The 24,766-nt window shown below is 35.2% G+C and overlaps 1 protein-coding gene across 1 annotated transcript; it reads right to left on the bottom strand.

Moving 5' to 3' along the window:
* Positions 1 to 7,114: 7,114 nt before the first annotated feature.
* On the bottom strand, positions 7,115 to 18,583 carry LOC126893017 (carboxy-terminal kinesin 2-like). Its single transcript, XM_050662956.1, is given in 4 exon segments — positions 7,115 to 10,690; positions 10,692 to 11,230; positions 17,080 to 17,295; positions 18,484 to 18,583. Coding segments are annotated over 4 exon segments (966 nt in total). The 3' UTR covers positions 7,115 to 10,579.
* Positions 18,584 to 24,766: the final 6,183 nt, after the last annotated feature.

The raw sequence follows: 24,766 nt of genomic DNA, 5'->3' as shown, positions 1-24,766 counted from the left end.
GTATTTATGTAACCTTTCTGGAAACTCCAGGTTATTGTTGAGACTCGCATTTGAACCCCTCGCCGGGGCAGATCGTCAAAAGCTTCCTAACGAGAATCATCTCTAATCTATCGACGCTCCCGCTATTCGTAAAAAGGCCGCATTTTACCGGCTTTTTTTGCTATCGTTTTATACCGCTCAGATAATTCAATCTGCTCAGTATTATCGACGATGATTTATTTAGCGTATTAGTGAGTGCCTTACAAATGAACCAAATGGATTATGGAATTCAATCAGAGCTCTGATGTGACACGTCATCAAGGAATAAAACTGTAAGTACTCTACATGTATGTGAACATAACTTATTAGTCGTGATACTGTATGCATTTTGAACCATATACCTCTCGTAGCAAATATTCTTTGTGCCATTTATGCAGATAATACTTTAAATTACATATGAAAAATCGTTATCTACTCTTAACCAGCTTACCTATGGGAATATACTCTATAACCGTACAATAAGTATAGGTTACTATTGTTAAGGATACTTTACGTATTGCCTAAACATTTCTGTTCCATCGAGCCGTATCATATTAATTATTTATTAATTAAATCCTCAAGGTCCTTCGTATTTGCATATTTTGATAATCTCTATTCTGAGAATAACGGTTTTTCATTTATAGTGTCTTTCTGTTGCATTTGGAAATTTCCAAGCCACGCCGCCCCGGCACAAAAATAAAATATTCCTCTCTTTCTGCACTCAAATTCTCAGTATTTAACCCAGCACGTCTCTACAATAGCTGGTAGGTTGTTAAGCCCGGTCTACACGTGCAATTTCAGAAACTACTTGCTTTGTTCAAATAAAGGAGTCGTTTTGTTTGTATGAAAAAATATTTGCATATATTACATTATTTTATTTTCGTAAATATATTTTTCTGTTTATAGTATACAAAAAGTGTACTCATTTCTTGGCTGATAGTACGGGTGTTATAATTTTAACATTGTTTGTTCAACCTTTTGATTTAAATTAAATTTATAATTTTGAATCCGATTAAGCCTGGTTCACAGGTTACAAAAATTATTAAAAATAATTTTGTTTTCTTGCATAAATTGTAAGTTTTTGCTACATTTAGCTTCGCTTAAGCTCATTTTACACTTCTAGAAAACTATAGAAAATAAATAATTGTTTTTTCCTTCAATTTAATTAATTTAAATACTTGTTAAGGGTGTCTCACACTTGCTGAAAAATACCCATTTTGGAAAATTGCATATATTTTGAAATTTTATAGTTTTGCATTTCATATACTAATCTGCGCTCATACAGGGTGATACTATTAAGCCAATCTCACACTATTAAACGTGTAATATATAATATATTGTACATATTCTCTCATTTTCGCATCGATTTATAGGTTTAGACATTTGCAAATAATCTATCTAATCTCACATTCTCGCAACATGGCTGACCGATCAAAATATAACCGACAGAGGCTCACCGCAAAACTTGATATAACCAAGTTGGCTGATTCGGTTCCCACAACTCTTAATTCTCTAAACAAATATAAAATTCGTGAAATAATTTCACAACTCAAACATTCTTACGGACTTTTCCGCGATGCTCAAAATGTGCTGGAGACGATCCCCGAGGAACCTACCCCCTCTACTGATTCCTCTGTGGTTTTTGATAAATATTTGGATACAATTTCTCTATTGGAAGAAAGGTTAGAGGTCATTGAAAGTTCTAATGTGACTGCTACCCCCTCCCTCCAATTTGACCCTAATTCTTCTCTAACCTCACAGTCTATGGCTAGGCAACGAACAGTAAACCTCCCTCGTATTCAGTTAAAACCATTTAGTGGCTTAGTTACTGAATACAATTCATTCATTGAGACCTTTGATACAATAATAGGATCTGATACTACATTAAGTGATCTGGAAAAACTCATTTACCTCAAAAGTTTTCTAACTTCCGAGCCTTTGACGCTTCTCGAGCATATCCCACTCACAGGTGACAATTACAAAATAGCCCGGGATAACCTGACACAAAGGTACGCCAACTCTAAATCGCTTATCAAAACTCTCATCTCTCAAATTCTTGATGCGCCTCCTATTTCTGGAAACGCAAATCACTCACAATTAAGAAATTTTCATACGGTCATGTCAAATAATTTCAAGGCCCTATTGAACTTGAATAGGCCCCCTTCAGATCTCTTGCATTTACTTCTCATACATATCGCTACTCAGAAACTCGACGCACCTACCATTAGGGCTCTTGAGTTCCAATCCGGTGGTAGCCAAGCTACCCCTGATTTTGTCCATTTTCTAGGGGAAATCGAGACACGCGTTGTTCATCTTGAGAATATTCAATCTCAATCAAAACCAAAATCGACTACTACTTCCAGACACTCTTTACACCTAGCCTCAGACACTTCTACCAGTAACCTTTCGCCTCGCTTAGGTCCTAAGAAATGTTCCTATTGCAACGACTCTCACTCGATCTACTCTTGTCCTCAGTTCAAGCAGTTGAATTCTAAAGAACGTTTTAGTTTTGTCAAACAAAATAAATTTTGTATTAATTGTCTTGGGTCTCACATGCTCGATCAGTGTAAATCCAAATTCTCTTGCATAGTTTGTAAATCTCGTCATCACACGTTGCTCCATTTCGACAAAACGGGTCATAGTAACCCTTCCGCGGCTGTTGGCCAACACAACTCAAATAATCATAATAAAACCGCTATCTCAAATAACTCCCATACACAGGGTAATTCACAACAGGGGCCCTCACATGTTAGAGCTCCTGAAACGGAAGTTAATCTTCAAAATTCGACTCCACATTCAATGGCTCTATCTGCAGCCTCGCTTGATAATCATTTGGTGTTATTAAGCACACTCCAGGTCTATCTTGTCGCTCCTAGCGGCAAGAGGGTCTTCGCAAAGGCACTTTTAGACTCGGCCTCACAGGTTTCATTTATTAGTGCTGACCTCGTAAAGGAACTGTCACTCACCACTAGAGATGGAAAATTACGGATCAATGGAATTAACTCCACCTCATCCTCGTCTCAATCTATTGTAGATACAACAATTTTCGCTGTCGCTAACGACGTTCCTTTTGACATCTCGTGCTCTGTACTCCCAAAGATAACAAATCCGCTTCCTCAAATTTCTATTTCGGCGAGCAAACTAAACATACCCTCAGAGATACCATTAGGTGATCCGATGTTCCATGTAACATCCCCAATTGGTATCCTGCTCGGTGCAGACCTGTATAACGATATCATTCAACCTGAAATAATTCGTTTGGGAAAAGGTCTTCCCGTTCTTCAACGCACTCTACTCGGGTACACGATATCAGGGTCAGTTCCAGACTTTGCTCTTAAGTCGAAAAATACTAAAAAGGCTTTGGAATTTTATTCAAACTCTCTCGTTACTTGTTGTTCTCATAACACTCCTTCCGCCGTAAATGAGCCGGTAGTGTCCAACGAGGAACTATCCGATCATTTACAAAAATTCTGGGAGCTGGAAGAAGCCGCTCCTCAGAACACCGATCTCATTAATGATCACCCCGCTGAAATTAATTTTGTAAAACATGTTAATGTTCTCCCCAATGGACGATATGAGTCCACACTCAATCTCAAACTCCCTATCGAAGATATAGACATGGGAAATTCGTTTCTCTCGGCAAAAAGACGTTTTCTCAGTCTCGAGAAACGTTTTCAACTCAACCCTGATTTATTGGAAAAATATCAGGACATTATATCGGAATATCTCAATAACGGACAAATAATTCAAGTGCCGTTAAAAATGCTAAATGACTCAGGTAAACCTAATTACTTTCTCCCTCACTTTCCCGTTTTCAAATCCAACTCTACTACTTCCACTCGTATAGTTTTCGATCCAAACAATAAATCGTCTACGGGAATCTCCCTCAGTGACGTCATAGACAAAGGTTATGTCGTCCAACATGAACTTTTTGACATTCTCGCTAAGTTTCGTCAGTTTAAATTCGCACTAGTAGGCGACATCAAGGCTATGTTCCTACAAATCGCCATTTGTCCCACTGAAACATTTCTGTTAAATTTTCTCTTTAGGGACAATATTCAGCAGCCTTTACGGTGCTATCAATTTCAAAGATTACCCTTCGGGCTCCCAAGTAGCCCATTTATCGCTCAAAGAGTTATCAAGCACATCGCTGACAACAACAAACATACCCACGAACTTGCTACTAGTGTTCTGCAAGAATCTATCTATATGGATGACCTGATCAGCGGTGCTGACAGTCTTCATGAATTAAGTTGTCTTTTCGAACAATTAACTTCTTTGCTAGAAACCCATGGTTTCCTCCTCCACAAGTGGAACTGCAGTTCTTCAGAATTTCTGTCTCAACACAATTTAAATCCCGTCTCTGAAGTCAGTCTTAACTTCACGGGATCTGATAAAGTCTTAGGCATATTCTGGGATTCAGAACGCGACCACTTTTCGTTTAAAACTCCTATCTTCAAATTGGCTAATGTTGTTACTAAACGTACTATTCTCTCCTACATTGCTACTTTGTATGACCCGCTAGGATGGTTATCCCCTGTCCTTGTGAACGCTAAGCTCTTGATACAGGAAATATGGTCCCAGAAATTGGACTGGGATCAACCCATTGACTCACCCATCATTATGAAAAATTGGCAAAACCTCTTATCGACATTCAAAACTATAGAAGAGGTCAAGGTACCTCGATGCTTACTTTTACAAAAGAAAGTTGTTGATGTTCAATTAATTATTTTCACCGACGCATCGGAAAAAATATACAGCACTTGTGTGTATCTCAAAGCGACATACTCAGACTTTTCTGTATCGTCGCGGCTTATCGCTTCTAAAAACAAAATTTCTCCGCTAAAAAATAAACTCACCATCCCCAAATTGGAACTTTGTGGAATAGTGTTGGGAGTCACTCTGGCTCATAGACTTTTTCACATCTTCAAGAAAAATTTGAGTATATCTTCATCTCATCTCTTTGCTGACTCTACAATTGCCTTGTCTTGGATACTTTCTAAAAAACACATTTGGAACATTTTTGTACAAAACAGAATTCAAAAGGTCAATTCCTTGTTGGAAACTTTTCCTTGTGATTTCCATTTCGTCAGAAGTCACGAAAACATCGCTGACCCCGCTTCCAGAGGGATAAATGTCTTTGATAATCCCCAGACCACCGAAGACTGGTTATGCGGACCTAGCTTTATTAGAGACAATCCCATCGATTTTTCTCTTCATCAAATTCCTCATTTTCAGGATGATCTTCCTGAATTAAGGAAGTTAGTTGTCTCAAACATAGCAACAAATCACGAACTCAACGACACCTTTGAAAATCTATTCGCTAAATCTTCTTCTTTTCGTAAAATTCAAAGAATTGTCGCTTATCTTTTTAGATTCATCAGTAATATTAAAAAGAAAATAAATAACTCTCCACGAGATACGGATATATTGACGCCACCCGAAATGGAGATCGCTGATCACGCGATCATCAGGTATATCCAAAGTATCTACTTTAAAAAAGAGATTCTTGAATTGAAAAATGCTAAACTCGTGACCAATAAAGCCATTCGTAAACTCAACCCCTTCCTACAACATAATGATGGGCTGATTCGTGTGGGAGGACGTCTCCGACACGCCCCCATATCGTATAATCAAAAACACCCCATTCTACTTCCTTCTAAATGTCGAGTTGTAGAACTAATCTTGACTCAAGCTCATCATAAGTTATTACATTCAGGCGCGCAAACAGTACTTTCGTATGTCAAAATGAAGTACTGGCCAATTGACGGATTAAGACAGATTAAACGCTTAATTCGTAAGTGTGTAAACTGTTTCCGATTCATGACACCCAATTCTGTTCAACAGATGGCAGATATGCATCCCGATCGTGTACTCCCCACTAGACCCTTCCAAGTCGTCTCAGTGGACTATGGGGGGTTCTTCTTAATTAAGTCCTCACATTTGAGGAAGGCACCGCTTTACAAAGCATACGTAGCCTATTTCATTTGCATGAGCACTAAATGTGTTCATATCGAACTCGTCACAGGATTAAGCGCAGAAGCCTATATTCTTACTCTGAAAAGGTTTATTGCCAGAAGATCCACGCCCAGTATTATTTGGAGCGACAATGCCACAAATTTCCATGGGGCAAAAAATGAAATGCGCGAATTCTATGATTTTTTCTTAAATCAAAATAATTCGGAACAGATTAAGGAATTCTGTACTCAAAACTCCATAACTTTCAAGATGGGTGTTCCCCGCAACCCCCATCAATTCGGCCTCCATGAGGTAGGAATAAAGAGTGTGAAGTATCACCTCTATCGAATTATAGGAAATTCCCACTTCACCTTTGAAGTGTTTAACACAGTATTATGCCAAATCGAGGCTATTCTAAATTCGAGACCCATCACTAGGATGTCGTCTGACGCCAATGACTTCGCTTTCCTATCTCCAGCTCACTTCTTAGTTCAAAGAAGTTTAACCGCGCCCCCTGAACCAAGTGTTTCAGAGATACCTGAAAATAGGTTGAATCTTTTTCAGCGTATTAGTAAAATTCAACAGCAATTTTGGAAATTGTGGAAAAAAGACTATCTTTGCCTCCTGCAGCAAAGAAATAAATGGACCGACCCTACTGACCCTGTCAAGATCGGGGATTTGGTTCTGTTGAAGGAGGATGGTACTCCTCCACTCTTATGGCCAACTGCCAGGGTAATAGATGTATTGCCTGGTAAGGATGGTCTAGTTCGTACTGTCAAGATTCACACTACTCACGGTGATTTTCTTCGTGGTATTACGAAAATCGCTGTGATTCCCCTGGAAGATTAAAATCTATCCCTAGGGGGAAAACTTATCGTTTTCCTCCATTTTATCGTTGTTACCCCTTGTGTATATAAACTCTAATTTCTTCAAACATTTCTTATCGTTGTGCACATCTTTGCCAATCCCCTCTCTTCGAGGTGATATAGGCCATCTCTCTCGCCTGTCGCCCCCGGCAATATGTACAATAAATATATTATACACGGCTCACTAAAATAATTAGTTACGCCCCTGTACTACTGATTACTTAAAATTCAAGTAGTATTTATGTAACCTTTCTGGAAACTCCAGGTTATTGTTGAGACTCGCATTTGAACCCCTCGCCGGGGCAGATCGTCAAAAGCTTCCTAACGAGAATCATCTCTAATCTATCGACGCTCCCGCTATTCGTAAAAAGGCCGCATTTTACCGGCTTTTTTTGCTATCGTTTTATACCGCTCAGATAATTCAATCTGCTCAGTATTATCGACGATGATTTATTTAGCGTATTAGTGAGTGCCTTACAAATGAACCAAATGGATTATGGAATTCAATCAGAGCTCTGATGTGACACGTCATCAAGGAATAAAACTGTAAGTACTCTACATGTATGTGAACATAACTTATTAGTCGTGATACTGTATGCATTTTGAACCATATACCTCTCGTAGCAAATATTCTTTGTGCCATTTATGCAGATAATACTTTAAATTACATATGAAAAATCGTTATCTACTCTTAACCAGCTTACCTATGGGAATATACTCTATAACCGTACAATAAGTATAGGTTACTATTGTTAAGGATACTTTACGTATTGCCTAAACACAAACATTTTACAACCAAAATATATTAATACTTAATTTTATACTTAATTCTAGAGATAATTCTAGGTAGCGCATATTCTTTTATTATTTTCTCTTATATAATGTATACACTGACCGGCACGAAAAACGGGCACCCCACAAAATGGGTCATTTTTGATGCCTCGAATTTCCTAAACCTGTTGTCCGATTTAAGTGATTTTTTTTAACATGTTAAAGCCTTATTCTTTACCAATATCGCTGTAATAATATTGTTGCTAGAGAGGTAAATTGTCATTGTATACAGGGTGTACCAATCAAACTGTGTTTTTTTTTTCTGAAAGTTCACCACACCCTGTGGAATATTCCGTCATTTATAAAATAATTAAATTAAAACCCAACTATAGCCTCGGGTTCTTTTAACATTCTGTTTTTTGATTCATTCGCTTATGTTGGATAATAAAAATGTTAGGTACTTTAACAACTAGCCATGTTCTTCATCAATATAGGATGTTTCTAAATAAGTTCGACAAACTTTCTGGGATAATTCTGCATGAAGAAATAATGACCGTTTGCTTGATAAACGTATGTCCGCAAATGCTTCGTTTCCGAGATACGGGATGTTGAATTTTTTCTTACAAACTGACGATTTATTTATTGCTCTAAAACCGATTGAGATATGCAAATGAAATTTGGTAGGTTTTAAGAAGCGGTTATTGCGCATTTTTGACATACAATTAAGAATTTTATATTCACCATTGGCGTGCGCAATGGTAATATGACGGGTAATATTACCCGTAAGCACGGCAATGGCGGATATAAAAATTTTAATTGTATGTCAAAAAATGCGCAACGACTACCTCTCAAAACCTACCAAATTTCATTTGCATATCTCAACCGGTTTTAGAGCAATAAATAAATCATCAGTTTGTAAGAAAAAATTCAACATCCCGTGTCTCGGAAACGAAGCATTTGCGGACATACGTTTATAAAGCAAACGGTCATTATTTCTTCATGCAAAATTATCCCAGAAAGTTTGTCGAACTTATTTAGAAACATCCTATATTAATGAAGAACATGGCTAGTTGACATGACATATAAAAATCGTGCAAGCCCTTTCCGAGAGAATTGAAGGTTTCCATACATAAAACTCACTCTATACTCAACAAATAAATAGAATAAAAAACATACCTCTCAAATCCTGGATACTGTTTTGGAGTTGTCTCTTTTCATTTTTAAGCCGGAAATTTTGCTTTCTTAACATTAGATTTGTATTGTTCAAGTCGACAACTTGACCAGCCTTCCTTTCCAGCTCGTTGACCAATAACTGAAGTCTATAATTTTCTTCCTTTGTTACTTTATCTTGTTCCTGCTCTTGTTGTAACGTTGCTATTTGTTGTTGCAACGATTCTATAAACTTGTCGGTCATTTTAATAGTTTCTAGATCTTGTTGCTGAGCCGCGATCTTCCTTGAATATGCTTCATTCATTTCCTTTTGCATTTCAAGGATTTCCTTGTTTTTAGACAGATTAGATTTCCAGAAAAACGGAAGATTTCACCAAAACCTATAAACTATAGTTGGGTTTTAATTTCAGTAATTTATAAATGCTAGAATATTCCACAGTGTGTGGTGAACTTTGAGAAAAAAACATACATAGTTTGATTGGTACACCCAGTATGAAATGACAATTTACCTGTCTAGCAACAATATTATTACAGCGATATTGCTAAAGAATAAGGCTATAACATATTAAGAAATCACTTAAATCGGATAACAGGTTTAGGAAATTCGAGGCATCAAAAATGACCTATTTTGTGGGGTGACCGTTTTTCGTGCCAGTCAGTGTATATAGGTACAGTGCGGTGGAATAAGTGTTACCCCCCCCGTTAACTTGTTTATTTTAAGAATATAAGCAACACGCTCGAACAGGTCGATTTTTAAACTAATCATAGTATATTATAGCATCAACGTTTCGAACTTTACGCGATCCCTCTTCAGGTGACAGCCATAACTTTGATTTTTTTAAATGGGAAAGTACATTATGTCACACCTCATTTAAAAGCTTTTAAAATACTGATTACAAAAATGTATAATACTTCACTCCTATTTGAGAGCGTAGGCGCAAAATTTCGGTCGAATTATTTTAAAATGCATTTATTTTTTTCGAATTCTGAGAAAACGAGTAAGTATTTTTGAAAAATTTAAACGCATAATGAAAGATTAGATTATTACGAAGGGCTGAAAGTCCCTTAGACTAAACAAAAGTTTATTTTGAATGATTGAAATATTTGAAATTAAATATTAGACTAAATTTTCTCCTTTTTTCACCCCTGTGACATATTAAAATAACTTTTATAATAGAAGTTCTTAGGGACTCTTGACTCTCGATAATACTGTAATATTTCATTCTGCGTTTAAATTTTTCAAAAATACTTCAGGATTCGAAAAAAATAAATGTATTTAAAAATAATTCGACTGAAATTTTGCGCCTACTCTCTCAAATAGGAGTGAAGTATTATACATTTTTGATATCAGTATTTTAAGAGCTTTTAAATGAAGTATCGCATGATGTACTTTCCCATTTAAAAAAATCAAAGTTATGGCTGTCACCTGAAGAGGGATCGCGTAAAGTTCGAAACGTTGATGCTATAATATACTATGGTTAATTTAAAAATCGACCTGTCCGAGCGTTTTGCTTATATTCTTAAAATAAACAAGTAAACAGGGGGGGGGGCTAACACTTATTCCACCGCACTGTATAAAAGGATGTTGAATATAATCGAGTAGAAATATACATAAGGAAAATTATTGGCTAAAACTCGTAAAGTGAATGTGAATCTAAAAGGAAATATATGATGATGACTTTCATGATCCTTCATCATTTTATATATTTCCTTTTATATTTACATTCACTTTACGAGTTTTAGCCAATAATTTTGCTTATCTATATTTACTTAACTTACTAAACTTACATAGGTATTTATTGTTCGTAAACTATCTTTGTCTTTACCTCTTTGACAGTACTAGCAAATCTTAATGCATTTATATTTTCATTGTATGTCTCCTCGAAAGGAGACATATTAACTAACAATCATCAGCGTTCTGGAGGAATTTCCTCCCAAAGAGGGTTGTAATAAGTATGTCAGTTTTGAGTTCCTATACAGAATATGTTTATCCTTATTGCGTAAGGCTAAAATCACATTTTTCAGGGTTGGCAAACTCTGATTTATGTGTTTTGTTTCGGTTGCGCGAGCTTTACTACCTGACTTCATTGATTCCGTACCGGCTAGGTCTACCAGGTTGACTGAACCGGTCCAAGTTTCATTCGCAGTTTCTTCGTTTGAAGAAGTGATTTTCGTCCCATGGATAGTGATTTTCGTAACAGCGTGCTTCTGGTATTTTCCAAAATCTTCAAACGAGCTAATTTCCTTCAGTGTTAAATTTGGAACTGATGTCCCTCTTCCTTTATTGTACATAATTTCTAACTTCTGGTTTTTATCAGAATTCAACAGGTCCCTTACATTTTCATTGTATATCTCTAAAAAGCTGGCTGTATCGACATAATGGCATTTAGAAATGTCCATGTCTTGAATCGTGTCGAAAATTAAATTAATTGCTCTGGGAATCATTCCTAAAATACAAAAAACAAATTAATTTAAAATATCACAGTATAATTGCTCAATGAGCTGGAGAAAGGAGTTATGGAAGACACTAAAAGAAAGGGGAGTCGACAGACACATAACAGAAGTAATAAAGTATATGTACAAAAATAATACGAAAAATACAGTAAGAACCAATAACCAGGAATCCAGAGAATTTACTACACGTCAAAGCGTCAAACAGGGATGCATGTTCTGCTATTCTCAGTGATACTGGATGAAGCGATAAAGAAAACCAAAAGAAGAATGAGAAAACTAACAGAATACTGGCAACTATGACTCAAGAGCTACTATGTATTTGCAGACGACATCGTATTGATAGCAGAAAACAGAGAAGACTTACAGAACAATCTTGAAATTCTAAAAGAAGAACTATCAAACATAAATATGAAAATGAATACAGAGAAAACAAAAACAATGATAATTTCAAATATTAGGAAGACACACGCAATAGAATTAGACTGGAAACAACTCGAGCAAGTGGAATATTTTAAATACCTAGGAGTAATAATTGAATCAAATGGTAAACAAGATATGGAAAAAAATGAAAGAATAGGACGAACAAGAAGCTTATTCAACATTATGAAAACATTTTTGGGGAAAAAAAGAGATACCGGAGAAAGTAAAAAACGACAGTCGTTGGATCAGTAGTTAGACCAACAATCATGTACAGCAGCGAGACATGGACATTGACGGGGAGACAAAAATCCAGGGTCAATGCTATGGAAATGAGGTTCCTGAGGAAAATAGCAAACAGAAAGAGAACAGACAAAGTACGAAACGAAACAATCAGACAAAACCTAAAACTAGAACCAATCAATAAAAAAATAGTAGAGGGACAACTTAGATGGTTCGGGCACGTGTGTAGAATGTCGAACGAGAGACTAACAAAACGATTGTTCGAAACGAGAGTGAAGGGGAAAAACAAAAGAGGGAGACCAAGAGTTATGTGGCTAGATGAAATCAGGAAAGAAGTCAAGAAGAAAGGATTGACATTGGAAAGAGCAAGAAACCTAACACAAGATCGGAAAGCATGGAGACTACAATGCCAAACTCAACTTTACCAGCCTTACATCTAAAGGCTTAGGACTAAGTAAGTAAGCAAGCAAGCTGAAGACATAAAAATTATAGACATAAAACATACTGTTTCAAAAAGCAATAAAAAATATGTTACCCTTTATATAACAGGATGTCTACACATGCTTTATTGATTTTGAAAAGGCTTTCAACAGGGCCCACACAATAAATTAATAACACTCTAAAAACAAAGAACATTGACACCTGTGACTTCAGTGTAATAACAAATTTATATTGGAATCAAAGTATGATTTTTCTGTAAGGTTCGACACCTTTAAAAATCCAAAAAACTGTTTTTAATAGGTTTTTGAAAATTTTCCCTAGTTTATATACTTCAAATTGAATTAACTGAATCCTCTAGAACATTTTAAAATGGGAAGAAATACGTTCAAACCCTCAAAATCCCCCTAAAAAACAGTTTTTTGATTTTTGAAAGTGGCGAAAAAATCAAAAATATTGTGTTAAATAAAATACACAAAATAGAAGAAAAATAAAAAATATGAAAAAAAATTTTTAAGAAACGCTTTTCTTTAGTTATGAGTGACTAAAATTTAAAATATAAAAAAATCAACTAAAAAGCAAAAAATAAAAAAAATCAAACTCGAAAATCTAACACATTCGTTAAAGAAAAGCGTGGGGCGCGTTTTTATCGAATAAACGGTTTGAGGATAGCGCCCCACGCTTTTCTTTAACGAATGTTAGATTTTTTTATTTTTTTGACGAACGTTTTTTTCGAATAATCCTTCGAGTTTGATTTTTTTTTATTTTTTGCTTTTTAGTTGATTTGTAAGTATATGACAGATATCTTTTTTGCATTTATTTCAACTTTTGATACATACATTGTACATTTTCTGTAATTTCTTCATACATTTCTTAAATCAAAATCATTATTTACACCTATTACAGTTTTCGCAGTATTTCCGTCTCTTCTAATACTTTACTATTGCACGGTGTAGATAGACCCTGTTAATTTCTCGCAATGCAGTTCTTCGATGCGCAAGCCGTCTAAAGGTACGTGTCCATACAAGGGTAAACCTCGCTCGGTCTGGTAGCTCCACATAGTGGATACGTCGGTGATCGCCGCTCGGCGCTTACCCTCTTCGATTCAACCGGTTTGCGGTTTATATGTAGGGGAGCGCATGCCGTATCAATTTGAGCAGCTACACCGAGTGGGGTTCACCCTTGTACGGATACGTACTTTAATGATCGCACCCGGCTCAATGTAACGTAAGCTTTACAGGCTCAATGCACCGTAAGCTTTGCAGGCTAAATGCAGCCTTTTAAGCCTGCAAACGCCTGCAAAGTCCCTACGCAAACACTTTCGGGCCCAAGTTCACGACAACGTAGTCAACAGTCGAACCTTGCGTTTTATGGAAAGTCGAAGCCCACGACAATACTAAGGGCAGCATTCGTCTCTCTGCGGTGCCATAACTGTTTTTCGCTGAAAACTGGATAGAAATCGGACAGAAACTGGATATATTTGAAACTTTATTGTTTATGTATGAAGCATAACGTAAACAAATAACGTAAAAAGTGAAATTATGTATAGTTCATATAATTATCTACAATCTGTAAAAGTTTCAAGTTTCTACATTGTAAAAAACAAGAGAATTTAAACATTTTCCATTAAAATCGTTTTTTTTTATTTAAAAAATTCATAAACACGAAAAAAAAAATTTTGATCGACTATTCGTGTATTGTTCCCGCGAATGCATATGTCTGCAAAATTTCATTCATTTGCATTGAAGAAAAGGCAGTCAAATTAACGTCTAAAGATTTGACGCAAACTATTGAACTAAATAAAAGCGTTTAATTAGACCTCAGGCCATCTCAAAAAAAAGTAATACGCTTTTTTCCAAAAATTTTTTTTTGAAGTTATGTACGTGCAATCTACGGATCTATAAAAATAGACAAGTTTTATAAAAGCCTTAACTATGCCTGTGAATTTTTTGAAATTTTAACGAAAAATAAAGTTTTTGATGGTGGGGGAAGGGGGTGGTGGGTTAAAATTACGCTGAGTCTTATTTTTAATCACATACAACAAAAAAGAAAAAAATTGAATTCTGGGAGTGAGGGAGGGTAGCTTTTAATTTATTTATCCCGTCCATAAGTGGAAAGTTTGATGCGCCACTAAAAAGCGACGGCACAGTGTTCATACGTTTTCTTTTAGGTTCTGCTTTTTAAGTTATAGGCTCTCACCGTGCCTAAAATGATTAGCAAATTTCACTTATACCGGCTCCTAGTCTATAAGAAGTTCATCATGCAGCCAAATTCACAGCTGACAGACCCAAGGTTCATAGATAGGAGGTAGGTTGTCTCGTAACTATGTGGGCGGAAGCGGGGGGGGGGGGAAGGACTACGTCACTCGTACGACATAGTCAAGGTTGACACTTGACAGTTTTTGTTTGTGGTTCAAATCTAACTCTCCTTTTTATGTTGTGGTTGCGTTTCCGAATATTTCTATATAATTTTCTTTAATATTGTTTATTTGTTTAATTTTTAACTAATACGTATACATGGTACATTTTTAATGGATTAGTGCTTGATGGACAAATATTTTTTTGTATTTTAATCTAAAAATAAATTATTTATATTATTAGTTTTTTTTTCCTATGACTACATGATAAAAATGCTGCACATTCCAGAAAAACCACAATAAGTAAGTATGTAATTTTGCTAAACTTTTTCTACTTTTTGTTTTGGGTTTTTGTGCGAATGAACTGTTATCTCCATTTAAAACACACAATAAATGTTAAATCTTCTTCAAATCAATTCTATTTTTTGTCAGCAGACTATTGATTTTTAAGGGAAATATAATTATCAATACAAGAACCACTTAATATATCTATACCCAAAAAAATCCCAAAATATATTGCAAAACCTAAGTTTTTGAACCTTTTATTAGCATTGAAACTTATGACAATTTCAAAAGTGTCGTACGAGTGACGTATTCCCGCCTTTAAAAAGCGAGCATTTGATTGGTCTATAGTTACGAGACAACCTACGCCCAATCTATTAACCTTGTGACAGACCGACCCAAAATTGAAAAGCTATGAGGGTGAGGGATGATACTTGTTAGTTGTCTCGAAGAAGAGGAAATCATTCTGCACATATTGTGTCAGTGTAAAGGCCTCAGAAGGCTATGGTATCTAGCACTAAGAGAGGAAAAAGAAAAGTATCAAGGGCTGGATTAGGAGCTTTAAGCGACAAAGGGAAGCACAATAGATCTGTAAAAGTAACAGTGTCAGTCCGAGAGCCGCCGGTATATTTATAGTACTTTACTATCAACAAATATCTTAAAACAACACACAAAAAAAATTAAATAAAGAAATTTTTTATTTTTATTGTAAAAGGTTCATTCGAAGAAAGGTTCACGTTACGAACATAAAACAATACTATATGCTTTGTTCATCGACTTTAAGCAGGCCTACGACACAGCAAACAGTCAGACAGCAGATGAACGAACTGATGAAAGAATTGGGGATACCAAGTAAAATTGTCAGGATGGTAAAGATGACGATGGAAAACACAACAAACCAAATAGCATGGAAAGAGTATACATCCAAAAAGTTTGAAACCAAGGAAGGATTACGACAAGGAGACCCACTATCAACATCTGCATTAAATCTGGACATTGGAAAGAATAATCAGGAAAAACAGAATAAACATGCAAGAAACGATTTTTAAAAACGGCAACCAATGCATAGAATTTGTAGATGATCTGACACTATTAGCCACAAGCAAGAAAGAACTGCAACAGTTAATGAAAAACATAATAATAGAAGCCAAAAAATCGGGACTTAAAATAAATGAAGAAAAGACAAAGTAGGTATATGATACTGAGAGAGATCCAAAAAGAAAAAGAAAATAACATCAAAGTACAAATAGATGGAGAAAAACATACTCGTTCAAAAGAGCCAAGAAATTAATTACCTGGGAGCCAAAATAGATGAAAATGGTCATGAGGAAGGAGAGGTAAAGGCAAGAATAGCTAAAGGAAATAAAAAGTATGGAGCATTATGCACATTAATGAAATCCAAATACGTATCAAGAAAAACAAAAATCAGAATTTATAAGACTGTTATCAGACCTACAGTAACATACGCATGCGAAACATGGGTGCTGAAAAAGTCGGAAACATATACCTTTTAGAAAGATAGGAGAGAGAAATGCAAAGAGCAATATATGGAGGTGTGAAAATAAAAGGTCAGTGGAGAAGAAGAACCAATAAAGAATTGAAAGGACTACATAAAGAACCAACGATCACGACGACGATCACGACGACGATCAAAGCACAGAGAATCCGATATTTTGGGCACATCGAGAGAATGGGAAGTAAAAGAATGCCAAAAATGGTACTTTCACGAAGACCAATACAAAAGAGAAGGAAAGGCAGGCCAAGGAAAAGATGGAAGGACAGTGTGTACGAAGACCTGAAGAAAAGTAACATTTAGAGAAGTAGGTAGATGAGGGGAGGTGGTGAAGGAGTGTATAAAAAGACTGAAGTGTAAAAACAAAATTTATAAGACTAAAAAAAAATGTAACTAGAAATGTAAACATTTTAGCCCTAGGCCTACGAGGCCTGTTGAGCTTAATAAATAAATACTATTAACAAATATCTTAAAGCAACACACAAAAAAAAATTAAATGAAATTTTTTATTTTTATTGTAAAAGGTTCATTTGAAGAATTCAAAAACTATATTGGTTTTGGATTATGATGGTGATATAAAATGACTAGCTTACCCATGTCTTCAGGATCTTCAGAACCTTGCATGGTATAGGTTATTCCTGATCCAGTTTGTCCGTACGCGAAAACACAGACGTCAACGGCAGATTGTACAAGTCTAAAAAGAATTCTGCTTGAGTTGCCGTTTCCTGGGATACCTGGTCGAAAGCAAAGGTAAAATTTTTCATTGTCGTTGCTCTTGGGGTCCTTGCCAGAGTCTGTGTGGATTTTGTCTCAGTTCTATTGTGTTTTTGTCTACATAATTTATGTAACATTTTGCTTTTGCATCTTCAGCTTCATTAATTGGGGGCCTTACTCTACAGAAGACTCGGATGTTTCCTAAAATTAATTCATTAGTGAAATATAACAAAGTACTATACAAGTAACAGAAAACTTTGAAAAATTAGATACTAACACCTACGAGATAAACCAACAGTGGGAAACACTAAAAAACTGCCTCCTTGTTCCATCCACAGAGATATTACAAGAACCGATCAGAAAGAGAACATCTGGATGACCGACGAGATACTCGAATTGAAGGACCAACGAAGACAAGCCAAGAACAAAGACAGTCACAATTACAAAATAATTAACAATGAAATCAGAAAAAAGATAAGAGAGACAAAACAAACTTACTATGAGGAAAAATGTAAAGAGATAGATCTTCAGAACAAATACGACCTATCCACAGGGACGCGCCAAGTAACTTCGGCGCCGTCGTGCAAAATATTGATAAGCGCCTTGATCAAAATTACTAGGGTAGAAATATCAATCACTCCTTCATATTTCAACGTGGAAAACTATGAAATTTTTCTACGTCTACCCAGATTTTTTTTGAAGGAAATAATAAGTACACAGTACTGTTATAAAAAATAATATATTATTTTTCCTTCTTGTATGGAGACTTTAAAGCATGTTTATTCTTCAATATTTGCCTCCTAAATTGTTTAGATTATCGCACCATATTTTTCTTGGTCTGCAAATAATTCTTCGTCAATTTGGTGACTTATCTCGTGCTATTCGTACTATCCTATCCTCTGCCATTCTACTAATGTGTTCGGTCCACTCCTGTTTCCGTTTTGTCACCCATGTATTTATGTCTTCTACATTGCATGATCTTCTTATGTTTTCGCTTCACTCCCTATCCAACAGACTTTTGCCTGATATTCGTCGAAGTATTTTCATCTCTGTTGTTTCTAGTAGTCTAGTAGTTGTTAAAAATAATTTTTTTAAACTATATTGCATAATAAAAGAGAACAGAATAAAAACTATGTTAAAGTTATACAGCATTACTTAAAATTATTAAAAAAGATTGAAGATCAAAAAACGAAACATTTATATTGCGATTTTTTAAACAAATGTACTTATTATGATGAAAACCAGCGGATATTTCTTATAGAAATTGAACTTTTCTTGTTTACCTTTGACAAATTCATTAATTAGATTTTCATTATTCAGGTCCTTTAAAAACTCAGATTCTGTAGAAATAATAGTAAGATTTTCTAGCCGTTCCTGACCCATTCTAGATCTTAAGTAATTGAAGCGTTTATTTGAAACACAACACTTGTCCAAAAATGAAAATTTTGGAAAATCAAGTAAAACTGCCCAGATTTAATTTATTTCAAATCTTACTTTTATTAAGACATTCATTGGAAGGAATGTGGATATCAAAATAATTGTACAAACTTACCAAAATATATTCGAAAATAGAGAGGTATTGTGTTGTACATATAGTTTCTGTTATGCTGAACTATTTCTAATACAAAAGAAACAAACATCACATTATTACTATCAAAGAATGCACACAACTGATAAATTTAAGGATAAGATCATACACACTTACAACTACCGTTGACTAGGATGGGACAAGTGTTGTTTTTACAAAAAAACGCATGGACATCTGTTGTTTTTCTAAAACTTTCAAAATTTTCTATGCAATGTGAACCAAATGTGTGAACTGGAGAAATAAACTACTATTCTATAAGAACAACAAATAAAGTCGAATTTTCGAAAAATGGACATGTGTTAACGCTTAGCTAGAACGGCTGAAGCTACAGAAATCGGTACCTATAGTTAATAATATATGTAACGAAATAGTAATATTTGGAAATGAGTGGACTAAGTTATTTTTTGCAATATTTTTTTGCTTCAACAAATATTTAGTTTTGAATTGGATATTTATTTAACTTTGCCGAGTCAAAGGGCGCCTTTAACGCCTTGGCGCCGTCGTGCGCCGCACGACCTTGCCCATATGGACGGCGCGTCCCTGCCTATCCAACCTACATAAAAAAGGTTAAAGAAATGACAGGACTGCAAAAAAGAAACCACATCACAACTCTTTTAGATAAAAATGGAAATACTATGATAACGACTGACGAAAAGCTAAAAGAATATATGGAAGAGCTCTTCGACGACGAAAGAGGAAACCTAGAAGACATATCTTTCGAAGACAGAGAAACAAGTGTAATGTGAACTAAAGAACACCAGAATCACACATCATCCATTCAACCCTAATTCTATGACATGCATCTCCATTACTCTTTAATATCGTTCCTAGATACTTAAAAACCATTATTTCTCACAATCATTTCACCATCCAAAGATACCAGTTTATTAGTAGCAACTCCGTCTTTAAATTAACATTCCAAGTACTTTGCTTTTGTCCTACGATTTAGTTAGGGCAGAAATAGTGGGAAAAAGATTATTTTAAAAATTCTGCAAAAATGTATAACCAACAAGTTCCTGTGTCACTTTTGACAGCGAGTCCAAAGAACTAATGAGAACATACGAAATCCTCTATTCCTCTGACCCTTTTAGCCAAGAAACGTTTGACTGCGGAGCAGTCCTATTCCAACAGCTAAGTCAAGCCAGAAAGGAAAAGTGGATTGAAACCCTGGAAAAAATGGACATGACACATAGTAGCAAAATAGGATGGAACCTTGTAAAAAAACTAACGGTGATAATATACTATTATACTATTTAATAAATACTATTTAATAGTAACGTGAAAACTGTGCTACTTTATGGGAGTGACACATGGGCAATAACTGACGGAAATGTAAATAAAAGTTTTTGTAAATAGATGTCTACGTAAACTTCTAAAGGTATACTGGCCCAATACCATAACAAATGTAGCACTATGGAAAAAAACCAAACAAGAACCCATCAGAACAACAATAAAGAGGAAAAGATGGAACTGGCTGGGACACACACTGAGGAAAGAAAATGCAGACATAACAAAACAGGCACTCAAATGGAATGCAGTAGGACGAAGAAGCAGAGGACGCCCGACCAAAACATGGAGGAGTATCGTTGAAGAAGACCACAAAAGTATGAAGAAAACCTGGGGGGAAAAAGCAACCATGGCCAGAAATAGAGGAGAATGGAGAAGCTTCGTGGATGCCCTATGCTCCTTCACGGAGTAACAGGATTGGATATATATTGTTATATTCAAAATTAAATTTTGATAATTATAAAAAGGATTCAATTTAATATAAAATATTTTCAATTTTCTCAACCACGGGCATATAAATTTAGAACAACCTGTATACAACAAATTGTTATATTTAATTTTAAGAAGTGATTAGAAAAAGCTTACGGAACTCGGGACAATGCGCCGAGAATAAACAAAGTGAATGGCGCGTACCATTATCGTTGTTCGCGGAAGGTTCGATCATTAGCCTATGCTAAATAGGACTCAGTTGAAAGAGATAATAGGTCATTATCGTTGTTCGCGGAAGGTTCGATCATTAGCCTATGCTAAATAAGACTCAGTTGAAGTAGATAATAGGTCATTAAATTTTGTAAATAGTAGAAAGTAATTTTAGAATGGGAATTAACTATTTTTTTTTGAAATCCATTAAGCATATTTAGAAAGATTAAAAATTGGTTTTGAGGAAGACTGCGAATGAGAGTTGGTGGTGGAAGGTTGATTTGTGAATCTGGAAGGGATATTTAGAAAGTAGGGGAATGAATGAAAAATAGACATCAGAATGTTTTGAGCTGTCGAGAAGTGAAGTCCAGTAGTAGACGGTAGTGTACGGAGAGTGAGAAAGCCGGTGTAGTTCCGTGAGTGTGGAGTATCTATCGTGGAACGAGAGGTAGGCCAGGTTGAGAGTAAAAGAACCTCCTTGAGCCAAGAGTGTCCCGGTAGCTGATTGCAGTTTCGAAAAAGGTAGAATACAGCATCACGACAGAAGCAGGTACGAGAGCTATACGAGCTAGTTTTCAAAGGAGAACATTACTGAAAGCCAGGACGAGGTTTTGATCGCAGCCAAGGATAGCAGGAAACAGGTCTTGTGTGAAGACATTCTCAGTTCACCAAAAAAAGGTCAGTCTCATTTGTTTGGACATGAATGTATGGGTTTTTCGTATTAAATACCACATTTAAAATTGAAGAACATAATCAATAATATCAGAAAAGCTTCATCAAACTTAAATAGAATTGTTGCTAATAAATCATAATAGTTAAATGTTAATAAAAACTTTCAATTGGAAACCAAAAGGAAATAAGATTCCCATGTGTAAATGTTATGTTTAAGAATAATAAGATATAGCAAATATTAAGCAGTGATTGCCATTTAAATAAAATAAACAATATTTTGATTATAATTGTAACCCATATGTGTGTATTATTTTACTTTTTTCTTTCCTATCCCGATTAGGAACCATTGAGAAATACTTAGAAGCCACGTAAGTAAGTAATTAATTTTATAAAAAGCCCTGAGATTGAAAATATATTGATATGTGATCTGGTAAATTAATTAGATTATTATTAATGCATTGATTAAATTAAATGACATATAAGAATATTATCTCATATCAATAATCAAGATCACATCAACTGTCGTCCAACGTGGAAAGCATTGTAAAGTATTTCTAGTGGCAAATTTGAAGGATAGAAAGAGTAAAGCCGGTATTTGAAAATTTATATGCCTGTGGTAAAAAGTGAGATACTTACATTTGATAACATAAAATTTTAGATCTCTTTAGGTACAAATTTTACATAACTGATTTAATATTTTATTTTTACGATATTTACATTTGATATATTTATTGACAATTTATAATATTTGGGTGAGAAAAAGTCGTCTTGGTAACATACTAGTAAAATTTCAGATTTGGCGGGGACAGTACTTCTTGAAAACAAATGTCTGTGACAAGAGGCCAAAGCAAAGACAACAAAAAACAAAAAGAACATTCAAATCAAGAGAATAATTCAGACCAAGAAGATATTTTAGACAAGACAATCATGGCATCAGAACAGCAAGAATTATCAGGAATAGATAAATTATTACAAATGATGCAACTCCATTCACAAAGAATGGAACAGAAAATGGATCAAATACAACAAAAACTGGATGACAATCAAAAAGAAATCAAAAGCAAAATAAAGGAAATAACGAATTGCCAGAAAAAGGAAATAGAAAATTTGGAAAATAAGTTGAAAAATGCTATTCAAGTAGACAGAGAAGAAGTGGAAAAAAGAATCACAGAAATAGAAAAACAAGTCACCGAAAACCGGACGCAACAAAATGTAGGAGAAAGAAGAGAAATGGTTATACATACCACAGATGACGTGAAGATAAGGTTTGGCGGGGATGTAAGAAGATTACACCCAGTGCCGTTCATAAATAGCCTAAAAGAAGAAGTTAACTTAACAAATTTAATTTACAAAATACCTAGGGTAAATTTAGTGGGCTCAAACAAACGGACATTGGCAACTATAAATGAAGGCATACGAGTAATGGTACGACTGGGTAAGAAGATGTATGCACTACAATGTGTAATAATGCCAAACATGTCACATGACATGATAGTAGGAGTTGACGAATTGGCAGAAAAACATGTAGTGATAGAGTTTAAAAATAATACGATGAATCTAACAGAAGAAAAAGAAGAAGAACAGGACAAGGAACAGGAGAAACAAAATACGGACGAATCAGGTAAAGAACAAACAGTGGAAATGAATTTGGCAACGAAGCAAGGACAAAGAAGAAAAGGGAGAAAAAGTCAGAAAAAGGCAAAAGAAAATGAAACCTGTGGCTCCTCAAAAGAAGAGTTGAGCCCAGAAGAAGAAAAATTGAGAGTATCAAAAGCAAAAGAAAACTGGGATTCCTCAAAAGAAGAGATGAGCTCAGGAGAAGAAGAAATAAAGCTAACAAATGAAAGCGAAAAAGATATAATCGAAACAGTGGCATTTGAAGAGGAGGCATATGAAAACGAGGATGCAGAATGCACGGTAAAAGTATGTGAAAAATCTGAGGAAAAAGACAGAAGATTGATGTGGGAAAAAGGGAAAGACAACATAATAGCCGACACTCTAACACAGGATGAGGACACTGAAAATAAGGAAACAATTACTCTACAGGTGGGACTAATTAGAGTAATACAAGAAGAAGGGGTATAAGACGTAGATTAAAGTAAGGAAATATACAGGGAGTTGGTTTTGCCTCGAGAAAATTTATTTAAAAATGCAGATAAATTTTATCGAATACAAGGCGGGGATTTGTTATATTTCTATTTGATATGAAAATTAAATTTTGATAATTATAAAAAGGATTCAATTTAATATAAAATATTTTCAATTTTCTCAACCACGGGCATATAAATTTAGAACAACCTGTATACAACAAATTGTTATATTTAATTTTAAGAAGTGATTAGAAAAAGCTTACGGAACTCGGGACAATGCGCCGAGAATAAACAAAGTGAATGGCGCGTACCATTATCGTTGTTCGCGGAAGGTTCGATCATTAGCCTATGCTAAATAAGACTCAGTTGAAAGAGATAATAGGTCATTATCGTTGTTCGCGGAAGGTTCGATCATTAGCCTATGCTAAATAAGACTCAGTTGAAGTAGATAATAGGTCATTAAATTTTGTAAATAGTAGAAAGTAATTTTAGAATGGAAATTAACTATTTTTTTTTTGAAATCCATTAAGCATATTTAGAAAGATTAAAAATTGGTTTTGAGGAAGACTGCGAATGAGAGTTGGTGGTGGAAGGTTGATTTGTGAATCTGGAAGGGATATTTAGAAAGTAGGGGAATGAATGAAAAATAGACATCAGAATGTTTTGAGCTGTCGAGAAGTGAAGTCCAGTAGTAGACGGTAGTGTACGGAGAGTGAGAAAGCCGGTGTAGTTCCGTGAGTGTGGAGTATCTATCGTGGAACGAGAGGTAGGCCAGGTTGAGAGTAAAAGAACCTCCTTGAGCCAAGAGTGTCCCGGTAGCTGATTGCAGTTTCGAAAAAGGTAGAATACAGCATCACGACAGAAGCAGGTACGAGAGCTATACGAGCTAGTTTTCAAAGGAGAACATTACTGAAAGCCAGGACGAGGTTTTGATCGCAGCCAAGGATAGCAGGAAACAGGTCTTGTGTGAAGACATTCTCAGTTCACCAGAAAAAGGTCAGTCTCATTTGTTTGGACATGAATGTATGGGTTTTTCGTATTAAATACCACATTTAAAATTGAAGAACATAATCAATAATATCAGAAAAGCTTCATCAAACTTAAATAGAATTGTTGCTAATAAATCATAATAGTTAAATGTTAATAAAAACTTTCAATTGGAAACCAAAAGGAAATAAGATTCCCATGTGTAAATGTTATGTTTAAGAATAATAAGATATAGCAAATATTAAGCAGTGATTGCCATTTAAATAAAATAAACAATATTTTGATTATAATTATAACCCATAT

The sequence above is a fragment of the Diabrotica virgifera genome, chromosome 10 (assembly GCF_917563875.1).
Source record: "Diabrotica virgifera virgifera chromosome 10, PGI_DIABVI_V3a".
NCBI classification, from domain to species: Eukaryota; Metazoa; Arthropoda; class Insecta; order Coleoptera; family Chrysomelidae; genus Diabrotica; species Diabrotica virgifera.
This window is presented reverse-complemented; position numbering and strand designations above follow the sequence as displayed.